We start from the raw sequence: 18,775 nt of genomic DNA, 5'->3' as shown, positions 1-18,775 counted from the left end.
GAGTGTGGCTGAGGTGCACCCATGACCGGCTCGGAAACCAGATTGCATAGCGGAGAAGGTACGGTGGGATTCGAGATGGTCAGTGACCTGTTTGTTGACTTGGCTTTCGAAGACCTTAGATAGGCAGGGCAGGATGGATATAGGTCTGTAACAGTTTGGGTCCAGGGTGTCTCCCCCTTTGAAGAGGGGGATGACTGCGGCAGCTTTCCAGTCCTTGGGGATCTCAGACGATATGAAAGAGAGGTTGAACAGGCTGGTAATAGGGGTTGCGAGGTATATTGTAAGGTATATTCAGGTCAGTGATGTAGGGCTTAACCATAACAATCAAATGGTGTTTTTAATTGCATTTAGATGATGCCTATACTTAGTCTGTCGTTTCTTACAGTGTCACAGTGTAGTACTCAGAGTGAATTCTCCGACATGATCCACCGAACCCCCAGCTGCCCATGGGTTAAGTAACTCATAAGTGCCAACTGGAGAAAGAGCTAGAGCTGGAGCTACACAGAGAGAGAGAGACAAAGGCGGGACAGTGCATTACGATAACTGGGCCAGGTCTGAGTGTATTCTCATAGGGCTGTCTATAGTCTACACCATACATACTCTTAACAACTCTACACAACTCCAGTCTGCTGTTTCAGATAAAGAGAGCAATAACTCTCACTAAGTTAAATCTCAGTAGCACAGACTTTGAATAGTATAGTCAGTCAGTGATATTAGTCTCTTGAAACAGCCATTGATCTAGCTGATTCCTTGATTTTCTGAGAGGAGAGGATTGGAGGGGAGGAGGAGGAGGAGAGGAGAAGGAGAGGAGAGGAGAGGAGAGGAGAAGAGAGGAGAGGAGAGGAACTGGCTGTCGCGGTCCCTGTCTGATGCCCCCCTCCAACAGGTCCATCTGGTGGATGAATCGACAGGGGAGAAGAGATGAGCCCCGGCTCTGGAAAATGGGCCCCTCTGTCCCTGCCTTAATCTTATCTGCACACACAGCCATGTTTAGAGTTACTGGTAGGATCAGTCAGATACTAATGTAGTTTATCTTGGTGAAATATTAGCTTGGTTGCAAGCAAGCACTGCTGCTGGCAGGTCTGTACATAAGCAAATCTGGAGCAAACAACCAAAACATACCATAAATGAATTAGAGCACTCATTTGAGAAGGTCGCCGTCAAATGACTAACGTTGGACATTAGAACCGTGGTTCGGTAGGATCACAGTGTGTCGCTGAGTGTAGAATGGAGGTGACAGTTGCTGTGTGTTAATGGGATGCTTTCTGTTCTGATTCCTCTATAGACCCTCCGTCAAAGGAGAACCCTTACGAAGATATAGAGTTGGAGAAAAGTTGCCTTGGAAACAAGTGCTCTTTACCCATCTCCTCCCCTTCATGCCCAGTCCCCGACACACCAACCAAGGTACATAAGACGATACACTAGAATGAATTCTCCTTGCTAGTAATGTGCATTTTACGTATAGTGAATGTGGTTACAGCATAGTGATCAACCTCTTATAGTGATTCGATTGTGAACTAATCTTCAAAGGCAATACAATTTCAAGAGAAGTGAACAAACATACATATTGACACACATCTCCTCCCCATCCCCCGATATCTCCTGCTCTTCCTCCTCTATCTCCCACCAGCTCTCCTCAAAGCCAGTTTTCTTCAGGCAGAACTCAGAACGTCGCAGCTTCAAGCTCCTGGACCCGCGCAAGGCCAACCGGGACACCGGCATTTCCTCACCCTCTCGCATCAGCCCCCCCTCCACCCCCAGTAGCCCTGACGACACCCCAAACCTCTCAGGAGACCCTTACAACCGCAGGCGCAGGAAGATCCCCAGGGTAAAGGAGGGGGATACTAGGCTACTGAAACTTCCTCCCATTCCCATTGATTTCCAGGCAGTCTACTACACTCATATGTCCCAATCTAGTGCAGAAGGACAGAGACAGTTCAAATGATGTGGTTAGACAGGAGACAGACAGTTAAGAAGATTTCTTTTGATAATATATTTCCTCTAGAGAGAATGCCTCCCAAAAGCTCTGAATGGCATTATGTGGTTCCTGCCAGTCTGGCTGCCAGTCTGCTAATGCCTCTGCCAACAATGCCTCCGTAATTGCCTTTTTTCGCCTGGTAATGACAAACCAGTTGGCTAATAAAGCAGAACTAGCCTGGCACCCAGTTCCAGGTTAATTATGTAGTGAGTGGGTAGTTCTGAGAAGCTAAGGTTGCTGACTGTTGTTGTCCTGCTTCTCCTCAATGCAGATGGTGCTGAAGATCAACAGCATCTTTGAAGCAAGGAGAGGGAAGAAACGCATGAAGAGGGTGTCTCAGTCTACTGAGTCCAACTCGGGGAGAGGTGAGGCTGGGGGAGACCTTCCAGGAACATCAAGGGGGGCCTCAAGTTAACAAGAGCTGTATCTCACTCTTTTTTTGTCTTTGATGCAGTGACAGATGAGAACAGTGAGTCGGAGAGTGACACAGAGGAGAAATTGAAAGGTGAGGAGATCTCAAATATCTGTGTGTGTTTTTGGTTTTACTATCCTTGTGGGGAACAGAAGTCCTCACAAGGATATTAAAACAAGGAACATTTAGACATGTGGGGACATTTCGCCGGTCCCCACAAAGAAAGTTACTATTTTAGGCTTATGGGTTAGGTTTAGGGTTAAGGTTAGGAGTTAGATTTATGGGTGTGGGGTTAAGGTTAAGGTTAGGTTAATGGTTAGGGTTAGGGGTTAGGGAAAATAGGATTTTAAATGTGAATCAATTGTTTGGTCCTCACAAGGATAGTAAAACAAACGTGTATAGGTTTCCTTTGTAGAGGGGGCATTATTGTCTGGAGGATGTCCTTCCTTTGGATAACGTGTATGTTGTTTCAGTTCACAGCCAGCGTCTGTCGTCAGTGCAGTCCATGTTGAGGCAGACGGGGCGGTACCGGACACTGGAGAGGGACCTGATGGACCTACAGGAAAGGAAGCTGTTTGAGTACTTCATAGTGGTGGCCCTCCATAAGACCAAGGCTGGAGCTCCTTACCTACCAGAGGTCACTCAGCAGTTCCCCCTGAAGGTAGGCAGAGCTGACACTTAGTCCTCAACCAACTGGATATGCACTGGCCATATAATCAGCGACAAAATGATGTATAAAACACAAGTAAGTGTCTGGTGTTTTTGTAAGTGACCTACCAGACCAGAATGTGTCTTTGTGGGTTTTACACATGCATCTCTGTAGTTGTGTTAAATTGTGTGTGCTCTCTGTCTAGAGTTTGAGTGTGAGATAAGATCAGATGTGGTATTGCAGCTGACCTGTTATTCTCTCTGTGTCAGCTGGAGAGAAGCTTCAAGTTCATGCGGGAAACAGAGGACCAACTGAAGGTCATCCCCCAGTTCTGTTTCCCTGACGCTAAGGACTGGACCCCCGTTGACAACTTCCCCAGGTCAGACACAAAAACACGCACAAACTCAACCCATAAATAAGGTCTTGACAAATTATGAATGGTGGGCTAGTGAGCTGCTAATCGTGTGTTTTAGCCCCTTGCTCCTCGTATTAGGAGAGCACCAGTCACTTCTTCTTTACCCAATAAATCAAAATCAAATCAAATTGTATTTGTCACATACACATGGTTAGCAGATGTTAATGTGAGTGTAGCGAAATGCTTGTGCTTCTAGTTCCGACAATGCAGTAATAACCAACAAGTAATCTAACTAACAATTCCAAAACTACTGTCTTATACACAGTGTAAGGGGATAAAGAATATGTACTGTCTTGTAGTTTGCCCCCGGTGATGCGTTGTGCAGACCTCACTACCCTCTGGAGAGCCTTACGGTTGTGGGCAGAGCAGTTGCCGTACCACGCGGTGATACAACCCGCCAGGATGCTCTCGATTGTGCATCTGTAGAAGTTTGTGAGTGCTTTTGGTGACAAGCCAAATTTCTTCAGCCTCCTGAGTTTGAAGAGGCGCTGCTGCGCCTTCTTCATGATGCTGTCTGTGTGAGTTGACCAATTCAGTTTGTCTGTGATGTGTATGCCGAGGAACTTAAAACTTACTACCCTCTCCACTACTGTTCCATCGATGTGGATAGGGGGTGTTCCCTCTGCTGTTTCATGAAGTCCACAATCATCTCCTTAGTTTTGTTGACGTTGAGTGTGAGGTTATTTTCCTGACACCACACTCCGAGGGCCCTCACCTCCTCCCTGTAGGCCATCTCGTCGTTGTTGGTAATCAAGCCTACCACTGTTGTGTCGTCCGCAAACTTGATGATTGAGTTGGAGGCGTGTGGGGCCACGCAGTCGTGGGTGAACAGGGAGTATAGGAGAGGGCTCAGAACGCATCCTTGTGGGGCCCCAGTGTTGAGGATCAGCGGGGTGGAGATGTTGTTGCCTACCCTCACCACCTGGGGACGGCCCGTCAGGAAGTCCAGTACCCAGTTGCACAGGGCGGGGTCGAGACCCAGGGTCTCAAGCTTGACAACGAGCTTGGAGGGTACTATGGTGTTGAATGCCGAGCTGTAGTCGATGAACAGCATTCTCACATAGGTATTCCTCTTGTCCAGATGGGTTAGGGCAGTGTGCAGTGTGGTTGAGATTGCATCGTCTGTGGACCTATTTGGGCGGTAAGCAAATTGGAGTGGGTCTAGGGTGTCAGGTAGGGTGGAGGTGATATGGTCCTTGACTAGTCTCTCAAAGCACTTCATGATGACGGAAGTGAGTGCTACGGGGCGGTAGTCGTTAAGCTCAGTTACCTTAGCTTTCTTGGGAACAGGAACAATGGTGGCCCTCTTGAAGCATGTGGGAACAGCAGACTGGTATAGGGATTGATTGAATATGTCCGTAAACACACCGGCCAGCTGGTCTGCGCATGCTCTGAGGGCGCGGCTGGGGATGCCGTCTGGGCCTGCAGCCTAGACCCAGGTCAATCTCTCAAGCACTGCTTTGTTCCCAGAAGTGACATTGTGTTTTTGAGGGGAGACAGATAATAAAACTCCTCTAGTATATACTTGAAGGGTATAGGTCCTACAGGGGCCATTGGAATGTTAGCACAAGTAGACAGGCTGCATCCCAAATGGGATCCTATTCCCTGTACACTGAGTATTCAAAACATTAAGTACACCTGCTCTTTCCATGACATAGACTGACCAGGTGAATCCAGGTGAACGCTATGATGCCTTATTGATGTCACCTGTTAAATCCACTTCAATCAGTGTATAGATGAAGGGGAGGAGACAGTTTAAGGAAGGATTTTTAAGCCTTGAGACAATTGACACATGGATTGTGTGTGTGTGGCATTCAGAGTGTGAAGGAGCAAGACAAAAGATTTAAGATCTGCCTTTGAACAGGGTATGGTAGTTGGTGCCAGGCGCATTGGTTTGAGTGGGTCACCACCCAAAGGACATCCAGCAAACTTGACACAACTGTGGGAAGCATTATAGTCGACATGGGCCAGCATCCCTGTGGAATGCTTTCAACACCTTGTAAAGTCCATTCCCCGACAAATTGGGGGTCCATGCCCCGACAAATAGTTTGACCATAAGGCTCTGGTCAAAGTAGTGCACTATATAGGGAATAGGGTGCCATTTTAGATACAGACAGAGCCCCCTCAAACACACACTTGCAGGGCAAAGACATTGAGCTGGCTGTCAGAGAGCCAGGGTTGGTCAACGCACACCTGTCAGGCAGACTGGAGCTGTCTTTGGAGTTGTCTTTGTGTGGGTGCTGCCCTGAGAGTAGGACTGAAGAACAAAGTAGGGCCTTATGGGTTTTAACGACATCAAGCAACGATTGGCAGAATGGCGCCAGAGGAGATGGCTGCCATTTTACGGGCTCCTAAGCAATTGTGCTATTTTGTGTGTTGTTTTTTGCTTCGTTTGTAACTTATTTTGTACATAATGTTTCTGCCACAGTCTCTTATGACGGAAAAGAGCTTCTGGATATCAGAACATCAATTACTCACCTCGAACTGGAGGTGAGTTGGACGCAAAAGATTTAACACTGATACCGGACCAGGTATCCATTCGCTTGAAGAAGAGACGTCGATACAGGGGACGCAGGTCCGGGTGCCTTGTGAGAATTAATCCGCGAGCGGGTAACCCGCCTCTACCATCCGTCCTATTGGCCAACGTGCAATCATTGGAGAATAAATTGGATGAGCTCCGTTCAAGAATATCCTACCAACAGGACATTAAATACTTTAATATATTATGTTTCACCGAGTTGTGGCTGACCGACGACGTAGATAATATACAGTTGGCTGGATTTTCCATGCATCGGCAAGACAGAACTGCCTCTGGTAAGACAAGGGGTTTATTTTGTGTCTATTTTTCAATAACAGCTGGGGCACGAAATCTAATATTAAGGAAGTCTCAAGGTTTTGCTCGCCTGAGGTAGAGTATATCATGATGAGCTGTAGACCACACATAGATGCATACAAAGCTCTCCATCCCCCTCTATTTGGCAAATCTGACCATAATTCTATCCTCCTGATTCCTGCTTTGAACCCAACTACACCGCCTCAGACGCTCGACGGATGTGGCAGGGCCTGCATACTATTACGAACTACTAAGGGAAGCTCAGCCGCGAGCTGCCCTGTGACATGAGCCTACCAGACGAGCTAAATTACTTCTATGCGCTCTTTGAGGCAAGCAACACTGAAGCATGTATGAGGGCACCAGCTGATCTGGACAACTGTGGGATCACGCTCTCCGTAGCCGACCTGAGTAAGACCTTTAAACAGGTCAACATTCACAAGGCTGCAGGGCCAGATGGATTACCAGGACGTGTACTCCGAGCATGCGCTGATCAACTGGCAGGTGTCTTCACTGACATTTTCAACCTGTCCCTGACCGAGTGTGTAATACCAACATGTTTCAAAGAGACCACCATAGTCCCTGTGCCCAAGAACACAAACGTAATCTGCCTAAATGAATACCAACCCGTAGCACTCACATCTGTAGCCATGAAGAGCTTTGAAAGGCTTGTCATGGCTCACATTAACACCATCATCCCAGAAACCCACCCAGAAACCCACCCCAATTTGCATACCACCCCAACTGATTGTCAGATGATGTAATCTCTATTCCACTCCACACTTCCCTTTCCCACCTGGACAAAAGGAGCACCTGCGTGAGAATACTGTTCATTGACTACAGCTCAGCGTTCAACACCATAGTGCCCTCAAAGCTCATCACTAAGCTCAGGACCCTGGGACTAAACACCTGCCACTGCAAATGGATCCTGTACTTCCTGACTGGTCACCCCCAGGTGGTAAGGGTAGGCAACAACATATCTGCCACGGTGATCCTCAACACAGGGGCCTCTCAGGGGTGCATGCTTAGTCCCCTCCTGTACTTCCTGTTCACCCATGACTGTGTGGTCAAGCACAACTCCAACACCATCATTAAAGTTTGCCGACGACACAACGATGGTAGGCCTGATCATCGACAACGATGAGACATTCTTTTATTATTTTTTTTACCCCCTTCTCCTCCCCAATTTCATGGTATCCAATTGTTAGTAGTTACTGTCTTGTCTCATCACTACAACTCCCGTATGGGCTCGGGAGAGACGAAGGTCGAGAGCCATGCTTCCTCCGAAACACAACCCAATCAAACCGCACTGCTTCTTAACACAGTGCGCATCCAACCTGGAAGCCAGCCGCACCAATGTGTCGGAGGAAACACCGTACACCTAGCGACCTGGTCAGCGTGCACTGCGCCCGGCCCACCACAGGAGTCGCTAGTGCACGATTAGACAAGGATATCCCTACCGGCCAAACCCTCCCTAACCCGGACGACGCTAGGCCAATTGTGCGTCGCCCCATGGACCTCCCAGTCACGGCCGGCTGCGACAGAGCCTGTGCTCGAAACCAGAGTCTCTAGTGGCACAGCTAGCACCGCGATGCAGTGCCTTAGACCACCCGATGAGACATTCTATAGGGAGGAAGTCAGAGACCTGGCAGTGTGATGCCAGGAAAACAACCTCTCCCTCAACATGATCAAGACAAAGGGAAAGGAGTGCCGAGCATGCCCCCATTCTCATCGACGGGTCTGTAGGGGAGCAGGTTGAGAGATTCAACTTCCTTTGTGTCCACATCACCAACAAACTGTTATGGTTCAAACACACCAATACAGTCGTGAAGAGAGACTGAGAGACTGAAAAGATTTAGAATGGGTCCTCAGAAACTGCATCATTGAGAGCATAGTGACTGGTTGCATCACCGCCTTTTATGGCAACTGATCGGCCTTTGACTGCAAGGCGATACAGAGGGTAGTGCGTATGGCCCAGTAAATCACTGGGACCAAGCTTCCTGCCATCCAGGACCTCTATACCAGGCGGTGTCAGAGGAAGGCCAAAAACTCCAGCCACCCTGGTCATAGACTGTTCTCTCTGCTACCGCACGCAAGCGGTACTGCCAAGTTTAGGTCCAAGTCTAGCTCTCTTAACAGCTTCTACCCCCAAGCCATAAGACTGCTGAACAGCTAATCAAATGTCTACCCAGACTATTTGCATTAACCCCCCCCTTTTTTACACTGCTACTACTCTCTGTTATTATCAATGCATAGTCACTTTACCCCGATCTAAATGTACATATTAACTGAAGTACCTTGACTAACCTGTACCCCCGCACATTGCCCCAGTACATTGATTCTACACCTGTTTTATCTACACCTGTTGTATGTGACAAATACAATTTGATTTGGTTTGATTTTAACAGGGTGGTTGGATTTTTCCTCAAAGCAAGGTCAATGAGCTGGCTATGCAGCCAACTGTTTTAGATATTCAAAAACTCAACGTCTAGTTGATGAATAAGATCACCTTAAAAGAGGTGTGATGTAACTGACTCAACACACACAGTCAGTGACCTAAATCAGAAAAAGTACATTTTTCAAAGTTGGCTGGTTGAGGTTGTTTTTTGAAATACAACCCTGACAGTGGTTTGAGTGCTCTATTCTCAACACACAACTCACTCCATTTCTTAGCAGTTTTATCGTTCCAATATATGATTAGTTTCCAACCTGTGTGAATTGTGTTATTTTCCAGTGAAACGTTCTCCTTCGTCCTGACTGGTGAGGACGGGAGCAGACGGTTTGGATACTGTCGTCGTTTACTGGTAGGCAACTAAAAATGGCTACTTCCATGTGTAGACCTGTCACCTACCTGAGTGATTATAGTGATTGGAAACGCAGTGTTACTCTATTTATCTGAATCAGTTCTTGACGTTTTCTACTGCTTGAGCTCCTGTTCCTCTTTTAGAATATTTGCTCAAAAGTATTGTTGAGCTCCTGCACCTAAATAGAAATACTACCGGTACCCAAAATGAGTACCATCACCTACAGTATTTCAGTCCAGGTAAAGCACTGATATAAGTTCAAGACTGAGAGCCTTATTTGCACAGGTCTAATCCAAGTATTGTCTGGGTTCTCATGTCTTCTGATGTGCTGTTTGTTCTGACCCTGTCTAACTATCCACAGCCCACTGGGAAAAGCCGGAGGCTGCCAGAGGTCTACTGCATCGTCAGTCGGCTGGGCTGTTTCGACCTCTTCTCCAAGGTACAGTATACTATGTGAACACAGCAAATTGGCCAATTTTACATAGTGTTGATTTTCCAATGTAACATTTATAGTGTTGATTCAAGAGTTAAATTAACTCTGTAATGTTAAATTAACATTCATTGGTTTAACATTCATTGGTGCTAATAAACAGAGTTGAACCAAAGACACGTGATGCCGTGGAGCTGAGCTGACGTTGACAAACCGAGCTCTTCAAAGTTATTCTATTTTTACCTAAATAACAGCGTTGAAACAATATTCTAACATCGGCTGATAAATTGTCAATTACTTACCTTCCCAAAGAGCCATGGACCGAGAGGCAAGAAGGACGACCAAAACGTCATTGATTCCCAAAATAACGATAACGCTATAGCTAGCAAGATTAGCATTAGCCCTCATAACTCAGATGACAGTTCCAGACTGTTGCTCTCAGCAGCCTCTTGCGAGCCTGCCGACATGCTGGCTACTCTCCTCCGGGAAATTCAGGATGGTAACAGAGCTCTTTCTCTGAAAATCGATAAGAAATCGGCTGAACTCCATTCTTCCATTGACGACCTGAAATCAAATCAAATCAAATCAAATTTTATTTGTCACATACACATGGTTAGCAGATGTTAATGCGAGTGTAGCGAAATGCTTGTGCTTCTAGTTCCGACAATGCAGTAATAACCAACAAGTAATCTAACTAACAATTCCAAAACTACTGTCTTATACACAGTGTAAGGGGATAAAGAATATGTACATAAGGATATATGAATGAGTGATGGTACAGGGCAGCATACAGTAGATGGTATCGAGTACAGTATATACATATGAGTATGTAGACAAAGTAAACAAAGTGGCATAGTTAAAGTGGCTAGTGATACATGTATTACATAAGGATGCAGTCGATGATATAGAGTACAGTATATACGTATGCATATGAGATGAATAATGTAGGGTAAGTAACATTATATAAGGTAGCATTGTTTGAAGTGGCTAGTGATATATTTACATCATTTCCCATCAATTCCCATTATTAAAGTGGCTGGAGTTGGGTCAGTGTCAATGTCAGTGTGTTGGCAGCAGCCACTCAATGTTAGTGGTGGCTGTTTAACAGTCTGATGGCCTTGAGATAGAAGCTGTTTTTCAGTCTCTCGGTCCCAGCTTTGATGCACCTGTAGTGACCTCGCCTTCTGGATGATAACGGGGTGAACAGGCAGTGGCTCGGGTGGTTGATGTCCTTGATGATCTTTATGGCCTTCCTGTAACATCGGGTGGTGTAGGTGTCCTGGAGGGCAGGTAGTTTGCCCCCGGTGATGCGTTGTGCAGACCTCACTACCCTCTGGAGAGCCTTACGGTTGTGGGCGGAGCAGTTGCCGTACCAGGCGGTGATACAGCCCGCCACGATGCTCTCGATTGTGCATCTGTAGAAGTTTGTGAGTGCTTTTGGTGACAAGCCACATTTCTTCAGCCTCCTGAGGTTGAAGAGGCGCTGCTGCGCCTTCTTCACGATGCTGTCTGTGTGAGTGGACCAATTCAGTTTGTCTGTGATGTGTATGCCGAGGAACTTAAAACTTACTACCCTTTCCACTACTGTTCCATCGATGTGGATAGGGGGTGTTCCCTCTGCTGTTTCCTGAAGTCCACAATCATCTCCTTAGTTTTGTTGACGTTGAGTGTGAGGTTATTTTCCTGACAACGCACTCCGAGGGCCCTCACCTTCTCCCTGTAGGCCGTCTCGTCGTTGTTGGAATCAAGCCTACCACTGTTGTGTCGTCCGCAAACTTGATGATTGAGTTGGAGGCGTGCGTGGCCACGCAGTCGTGGGTGAACAGGGAGTATAAGAGAGGGCTCAGAACGCACCCTTGTGGGTCCCCAGTGTTGAGGATCAGCGGGGAGGAGATGTTGTTGCCTACCCTCACCACCTGGGGGCGGCCCGTCAGGAAGTCCAGTACCCAGTTGCACAGGGCGGGGTCGAGACCCAGGGTCTCGAGCTTGATAACGAGCTTGGAGGGTACTATGGTGTTGAATGCCGAACTGTAGTCGATGAACAGCATTCTCACATAGGTATTCCTCTTATCCAATTGGGTTAGGGCAGTGTGCAGTGTGGTTGAGATTGCATCGTCTGTGGACCTATTTGGGCAGTAAGCAAATTGGAGTGGGTCTAGGGTGTCAGGTAGGGTGGAGGTGATATGGTCCTTGACTAGTCTCTCAAAGCACTTCATGATGACGGAAGTGAGTGCTACGGGGCGGTAGTCGTTTAGCTGAGTTACCTTAGTTTTCTTGGGAACAGGAACAATGGTGGCCCTCTTGAAGCATGTGGGAACAGCAGACTGGTATAGGGATTGATTGAATATGTCCGTAAACACACCGGCCAGCTGGTCTGCGCATGCTCTGAGGGCGCGGCTGGGGATGCCGTCTGGGCCTGCAGCCTTGCGAGGGTTAACACATTTAAATCTCTTACTCACCTCGGCTGCAGTGAAGGAGAGACCGCATGTTTTCATTGCAGGCCGTGTCAGTTGCACTGTATTGTCCTCAAAGCGGGCAAAAAAGTTATTTAGTCTGCCTGGGAGCAAGACATCCTGGTCCGTGACGGTGCTGGTTTTCTTTTTGTAATCCATGATTGACTGTAGACCCTGCCACATACCTCTTGTGTCTGAGCCGTTGAATTGAGATTCTACTTTGTCTCTGTACTGACGCTTAGCTTGTTTGATAGCCTTGCGGAGGGAATAGCTGCACTGTTTGTATTCGGTCATGTTACCAGACACCTTGCCCTGATTCAAAGCAGTGGTTCGCGCTTTCAGTTGCACGCGAATGCTGCCATCAATCCACGGTTTCTGGTTAGGGAATGTTTTTATCGTTGCTATGGGAACGACATCTTCAACGCACGTTCTAATGAACTCGCACACCGAATCAGCGTATTCGTCAATATTGTTATCTGACGCAATACGAAACATGTCCCAGTCCACGTGATGGAAGCAGTCTTGGAGTGTGGAGTCAGCTTGGTCGGACCAGCGTTGGACAGACCTCAGCGTGGGAGCCTCTTGTTTTAGTTTCTGTCTGTAGGCAGGGATCAACAAAATGGAGTCGTGGTCAGCTTTTCCGAAAGGGGGGCGGGGCAGGGCCTTATATGCGTCACGGAAGTTAGAGTAACAATGATCCAAGGTTTTACCACCCCTGGTTGCGCAATCGATATGCTGATAAAATTTAGGGAGTCTTGTTTTCAGATTAGATTTGTTAAAATCCCCAGCTACAATGAATGCAGCCTCCGGATAAATGGTTTGCAGGTGGCAAAGATTATAATTGAAGATAATTCTCTTGGTAGATAATGCGGTCTACATTTGATTGTGAGGAATTCTAAATCAGGTGAACAGAAGGATTTGAGTTCCTGTATGTTTCTTTCATCACACCATGTCTCGTTAGTCATGAGGCATACGCCCCCGCCACTCTTCTTACTAGAAAGATGTTTGTTTCTGTCGGCGCAATGCGTGGAGAAACCCGTTGGCTGCACCGCCCTGGATAGCGTCTCTCCAGTGAGCCATGTTTCTGTGAAGCAGAGAACGTTACAGTCTCTGATGTCCCTCTGGAATGCTACCCTTGCTCGGATTTCATCAACCTTGTTGTCAAGAGACTGGACATTGGCAAGAATTATGCTAGGGAGTGGTGCACGATGTGCCCGTGTCCGGAGTCTGACCAGAAGACCGCTATGTTTCCCTCTTTTACGAAGTCGTTTTTTGGGGTCGCTGCATGGAATCAATTCCGTTGACCTGTTTGTAAGGCAGAACACAGGATCCGCGTCACGGAAAACATATTCTTGGTCGTACTGATGGTGAGTTGACGCTGATCTTATATTCAGTAGTTCTTCTCGACTGTATGTAATGAAACCTAAGATGACCTGGGGTACTAATGTAAGAAATAACACGTAAAAAGTTGGTTCCTAGGAACGCGAAGCGAGGCGGCCATCTCTGTCGGCGCCAGAATGATCTCTTTTTGAGAACGACTGAGGCAGAGCTGCGCATTAGCACAGTTGAAGATACCATCGCTAGACATGACCAAGTCTTGACACAACTGCAAAAGGACAATGCCTACCTCAAAAACAAAGTAGATCAGATGGAGAACCAGAGTAGGCGTAGTAATATCCGTGTGGTGGGATTGAAAGAGGACAGCGAAGGCCGTGACCCGGTCCATTTCTTCACTCAATGGATCCCGGAGGTCCTAGGCATAACCAACTTCACCAAGCCGCTGGAAATCGAACGCGCCCACAGAACATCAGCGCCGAAACCCCAGCCAGATGAGCCCCAACGAGCCGTCCTGATCAGGTTCCTCCTTTTCCAAGACAGAGAGTAGATACTGCAACTCGCAAGAGCCAAAGGGGACATCGCCATTGATGGGAAGAGGGTCAGCCTTTTCCCGGATATGAGCGCGGACCTCGCCAGACGCCGCAAGCAGTTCAGACCTGCCGCCAAAGCACTGAAGGAGAAGAACATCACCGGCTACCTCATCCACCCTGCGCGGATGAAAGTTCAGTACAAAGGCCGAAGCCATCTCTTCAACACACCGGGAGAAGTGCACACTTTTCTCAAAGAACTGAGCAACGTCTGAGTCTGAGCCAGGACGGTCTCTCTGGGGGATAAAATGCAGTTTGTTTGTTCTCTCTTACCCGGATTGAACTGCTGGTATCTCCCAGTCACTTTAATTGATTTGTACATTTTCCACTAACCGTATCTTCCCGGGGTGAGTTCTATTACATTTACAGAGTATATTTTGGTTTAGTCCATATCTACTGGGCGAAGCAATAAGTGGGTTTAGGCCCACTGCTTTCCCCCTCATTTATGTTAATCTTTCGTAAAGAGACTCAAGCAGCCCTTACCGTGGGCAGTAAATATTCAGCCATAAATATCTATTCACAACGTTTGTTTTCAATTTAGAAAGCTCGCAGGTTTTAGTTTACGCCAAGGTTTAGCTAGTAAGAGCAAGATGGAAAGCGAGCAGCAACGTATCTCTACAAGTGTATTCATGTTTGATTGTTGGGACTGTTGTTCTAGTCTGACAATCGGGGTGGGTGGGATTTTGTTATTTTTTTCTTCCTTTTTTCTATGTTTATTGTTTCCTCCCTAAAGAGACACACAGGTCACTTTTGTGCTCAAACCAAAGTTGAAACATTTCCTAATTATCTGCATATGATAGATGTCTATTCAGTTACATATTTGAAACCCAACCTATGCTTAATCCACTAAAATATGTCACATTCAACGTAAAAGGTCTTAACAGCCCGATTAAAAGGAAAAGAGTCTATACATACCTTAAGAAATTAAAGGCTGACATTGTGTTTTTACAAGAAACACATCTTACAGCCAGTGAACACAAGAAATTGAAGAGGGAATGGGTAGGACAAGTTTTTGCATCCTCTTTTAACTCCAAAACAAGAGGAACTGCAATTTTGATAAGTAGACACATCCCCTTCTGCGTCTCTGATCCCTCTGGCAGGTTTGTTTTGGTGCAGGGGCATATGTTTTCAGAGTCTTGGACCCTATTGAATATTTATGCTCCTAACTTCGATGACCATATGTTTATTCAGAATGTCTTCCTTCAGGTTGCTCAAGCACCACCAGGATGGCTACTGGTTGGAGGAGATTTTAATTTTTGCTTAGATACAGTTCTTGATAGGTCTTCTGATAAACCCTCACTTCTTACCAAAGCCGGCAAGCTCACCATGTCATTCATGAAAGATCTCAATTTACTAGACATCTGGAGACAGTTGCACCCACAGGATAGGGACTACTCTTTTTATTCACACCCACACAAGACACACACGCATAGATAACTTTTTACTTTCGACACAACTGTTTCATAGAGTGTTAGATGTCGAGTATCTCCCCAGATTGCTTAGTGACCATTCTCCTCTGGTATTATCAATCTCCATTCCTACCAAGGTAAATATAGATGGAGACTAAATTCTACACTTCTAAAGCAACCTGAATTTTGTGCATTCATCAAAGAGCAGATCAATATTTTTACTTTGACAAACAAACCCTCTGCTCCTGACAGCTTCATTCTTTGGGACACATTGAAGGCCTACCTGAGGGGACAGATTATTTCCTATACTAAAGGGCTGAAGAAAAAACACGGTGCGGAACTGAGTGCTCTTGAATCTGAAATCTCCGAGCTAGAGAACCTACCAAAGAGGCCCGACTAAAGATCTATACAGGCTTATGGTAAATAAAAAACTTAAATATAATATTCTGAACACATATCAAGCTGAAAGGGCCATCACTAAATCAAAACAGCGTTATTATGAGCTTGGAGAGAAAGCTCACAAAGTATTGGCATGGCAACTGAAAGCAGAGGATAGTAAGAGGACAATTAATGCCATAGAAACTCTCACTAAAGAGATATCTTTCGACCCTACTGAAATTAATAATACTTTTAAGAAATACTATGAAGACCTCTACACTTCCCAATCAAGCGATGATCTATCAGAGATAGACTCCTTTCTCTCCTCTCTCAACCTCCCATGCCTGTCAGGGGAAGACAGCGAGCGCCTGAGTGAACACTTCTCAGTCCCTGAATTGTTGGAGGCCATTAAATCCTTACCTTCTAATAAATCTCCTGGGGAGGATGGCTTCCCTCCAGAGTTCTATAAAGAATTTAGGGAGCTGTTGGTCCCCTACCTTATGGAGGTACTTAAAAAAGCCAGAGAAGACAACTGCTTTCCAGAGTCCTTCTCTCAAGCAGTGATTACTGTAATCCACAAGAAAGGGGAAAACCCACTAAAGTGCGCCTCCTATAGACCAATCTCTCTCCTTAACACAGATTGTAAACTGGTCACCAAGATGCTATCTAAGAGACTGGAGTCATGTCTTCCCCTGTTGGTCAACCCAGATCAGACTGGCTTCATAATTAATAGATTGTCCTCCAATAATCTCAGAAGGTTCTTTGATATAATTCACTTTGCTAACAAAAACAAAATACCTGGTGTCGCAGTCTCCCTCGACGCTGAAAAGGCCTTTGATAGGGTTGAATGGCCATACCTCTTTCGCGTCTTGGAAAAGTTCGGTTTAGGTACCGGATAAGAGCGTCTGCTAAATGACTTAAATGTAATGTAAATGTGTTTGTAAATTTGATAAAATCACTCTACAAATCTCCTAAAGCTAGGATTGCTACCAATGGGATTACTTCCTCCTCTTTCCCTCTTTATAGGGGGAACAGACAAGGTCGCCCAATTAGCCCCCACCTCTTTGCCCTCGCCATCGAACCGTTGGCTGAGACTATTAGAACGTGCCCTGACATACATGGCTTTGAGGTGGGCCCCCATACCCATAAATTATCACTCTTTGCGGACGACCTTATCTTATTCCTAACAAACCCAGAACACTCCCTCTCTCACTTGCAGATCCTACTACAGTGTTATAGTTATTTCTCTGGATATAAGGTCAATCTTGATTAAAGCGAAATCTTACCGTTGTCTGTCTTTGACCATCAGACCATCAAGCACAAGTTTCCTTTTAGATGGTCTCCTATGGGCTTCATATATTTGGGCATAATGGTGGATGGTAATCTGAACAACCTCTATAAACTCAATCTGGCCAGTTTGTTGCAAAAGGTGGAGGTTGACCTTTGTAAATGGATGGACTTACCTCTCACTCTACTGGGTAGAATCAATGTAATTAAAATGAATGTCCTGTCCAGGTTTCTATATCTGTTTCAATCTCTCCCTATCCCTGTTCCCGCAGCATTTTTTTCCTCTCTCGACAAGCTGACCAGACGGTTTATCTGGCACGGCAAAACCCCTAGGGTTGGCCTGGATAAACTGACCCTTGATTACAGTCAAGGGGGCTTAAACCTCCCCAATTTTAGAATGTACTACTGGGCTGCACAGTCTAGGTTTCTGGCTCAGAGGTTTGACAATGGTCCCTCTCCCTCATGGTTGAACATTGAAAAGCTTGAGGTAAATGATGACACTGGGGCAAATCTGTTTTACAAATGGGACAGAAAATCTATAAAAAACATCACAGACAACCCTTTAATCATACATTCTGTCCTGGCATGGTGCAAACTGCATGAGCTGTTCGGACGAGGGGGATTCCTTTCCCCTAAAACCCCTTTATGGAACAATAGATTGATCCCTATGTTTTTCCAGAATAGTAACTTTAGACCATGGTCTGATAAGGGGATCACTCTTCTGGAACATTGTTACGAGGAGGGAGTTCTTATGTCTTTTGATCAGCTGAAACAGAAATACCACTTGCCTAACAGGGACTTCTTTAGCTACCTACAACTACGAAACTTTATAAGGGTGACTCTCAAGGGACAATGGAACCTACCTAAGATGTCACCTATTGAACAACTCTGCCACGCAGACCAACCACTGTTCAAGACCATTTCCCGTGTTTACAATGCTCTTATGTCAGGACTAACACTGCCTGGGCTAGATAAACCCTGACTTAGATGGGAGAGAGATCTGGGTATTGATCTTGATGATGATCTATGGAGTGACCTATGCAGGGATGGGGTTACATCCACATTGAACTCCAGATACAGACTGATCCAGTTTAATTTCCTCCATCAGCTCTATATCACCCCATCTAGACTGCACAGGTTCAACCCAGATATCTCCTCCCTATGTTTTAGATGTGGCTCAGATGAAGGAACATTCCTCCATTCCACTTGGCAGTGTTCAAAACTACACGGTTTCTGGCAGGGGGTATGCGATACCATATCCTCAATTCACGGGGTTGCATTCCCTTTAGACCCGGAGGTCTGCCTACTGGGTAACTTTACTAACACCAATCTTAGGCAAAGCCATACTATAACAGAAATATTGCTAGCGATTGCCAAGAAATGTATTGCCTTGAAATGGAAATTGGATTCCTCCCTGCCAGTTGCAATGTGGCTTTCGGAAGTTAATAGTTGTATCCCTTTGGAGAAAATCACTTACTGCTTGAGGAATAAGTTAAAAACATTTTACAGAATTTGGCAACCTTTTATTGACTATATGGAGAATCTCCCCCCACATCTCATTGATTGAATCTATATATAATCCTCACATAATGTTTCACACGTAATGTATATTATGTAGCCTACGGCAGGTGATCCAATGTCTCGTTGTTGTTTTTTTTAACTTTTGTTTTTTAATATTTTTTATTATTGTATGTTTGTTTATATAATTATAATTATAATTTATTTTTGTTACGTTCGTCTGTTACTGTCACTTTGTCCTATCGTTGTCCAATATCTTTTCACTTTTGAATGTTCTTAATTGGAAA

General features: G+C 45.8%; 1 protein-coding gene across 1 annotated transcript in view; it reads left to right on the top strand.

The window, feature by feature from the left end:
* Positions 1–18,775, top strand: part of LOC124037403 (DENN domain-containing protein 2A-like) — a 67,103-nt gene that overhangs the window by 41,769 nt on the left and 6,559 nt on the right. Inside the window, exons 5-12 of the mRNA XM_046352102.1 lie at positions 1,286–1,404; positions 1,631–1,828; positions 2,250–2,343; positions 2,433–2,483; positions 2,864–3,051; positions 3,309–3,418; positions 9,019–9,088; positions 9,450–9,532. Coding sequence (XP_046208058.1) covers positions 1,286–1,404; positions 1,631–1,828; positions 2,250–2,343; positions 2,433–2,483; positions 2,864–3,051; positions 3,309–3,418; positions 9,019–9,088; positions 9,450–9,532 — 913 coding nt within the window. The remainder of the gene's footprint in view (positions 1–1,285; positions 1,405–1,630; positions 1,829–2,249; positions 2,344–2,432; positions 2,484–2,863; positions 3,052–3,308; positions 3,419–9,018; positions 9,089–9,449; positions 9,533–18,775) is intronic.

This window comes from Oncorhynchus gorbuscha, linkage group LG06, assembly GCF_021184085.1.
Source record: "Oncorhynchus gorbuscha isolate QuinsamMale2020 ecotype Even-year linkage group LG06, OgorEven_v1.0, whole genome shotgun sequence".
Lineage (NCBI taxonomy): Eukaryota > Metazoa > Chordata > Actinopteri > Salmoniformes > Salmonidae > Oncorhynchus > Oncorhynchus gorbuscha.
The sequence above is the reverse complement of the archived record's forward strand: the minus strand, read 5'-3'. Positions and strand labels throughout refer to the sequence as shown.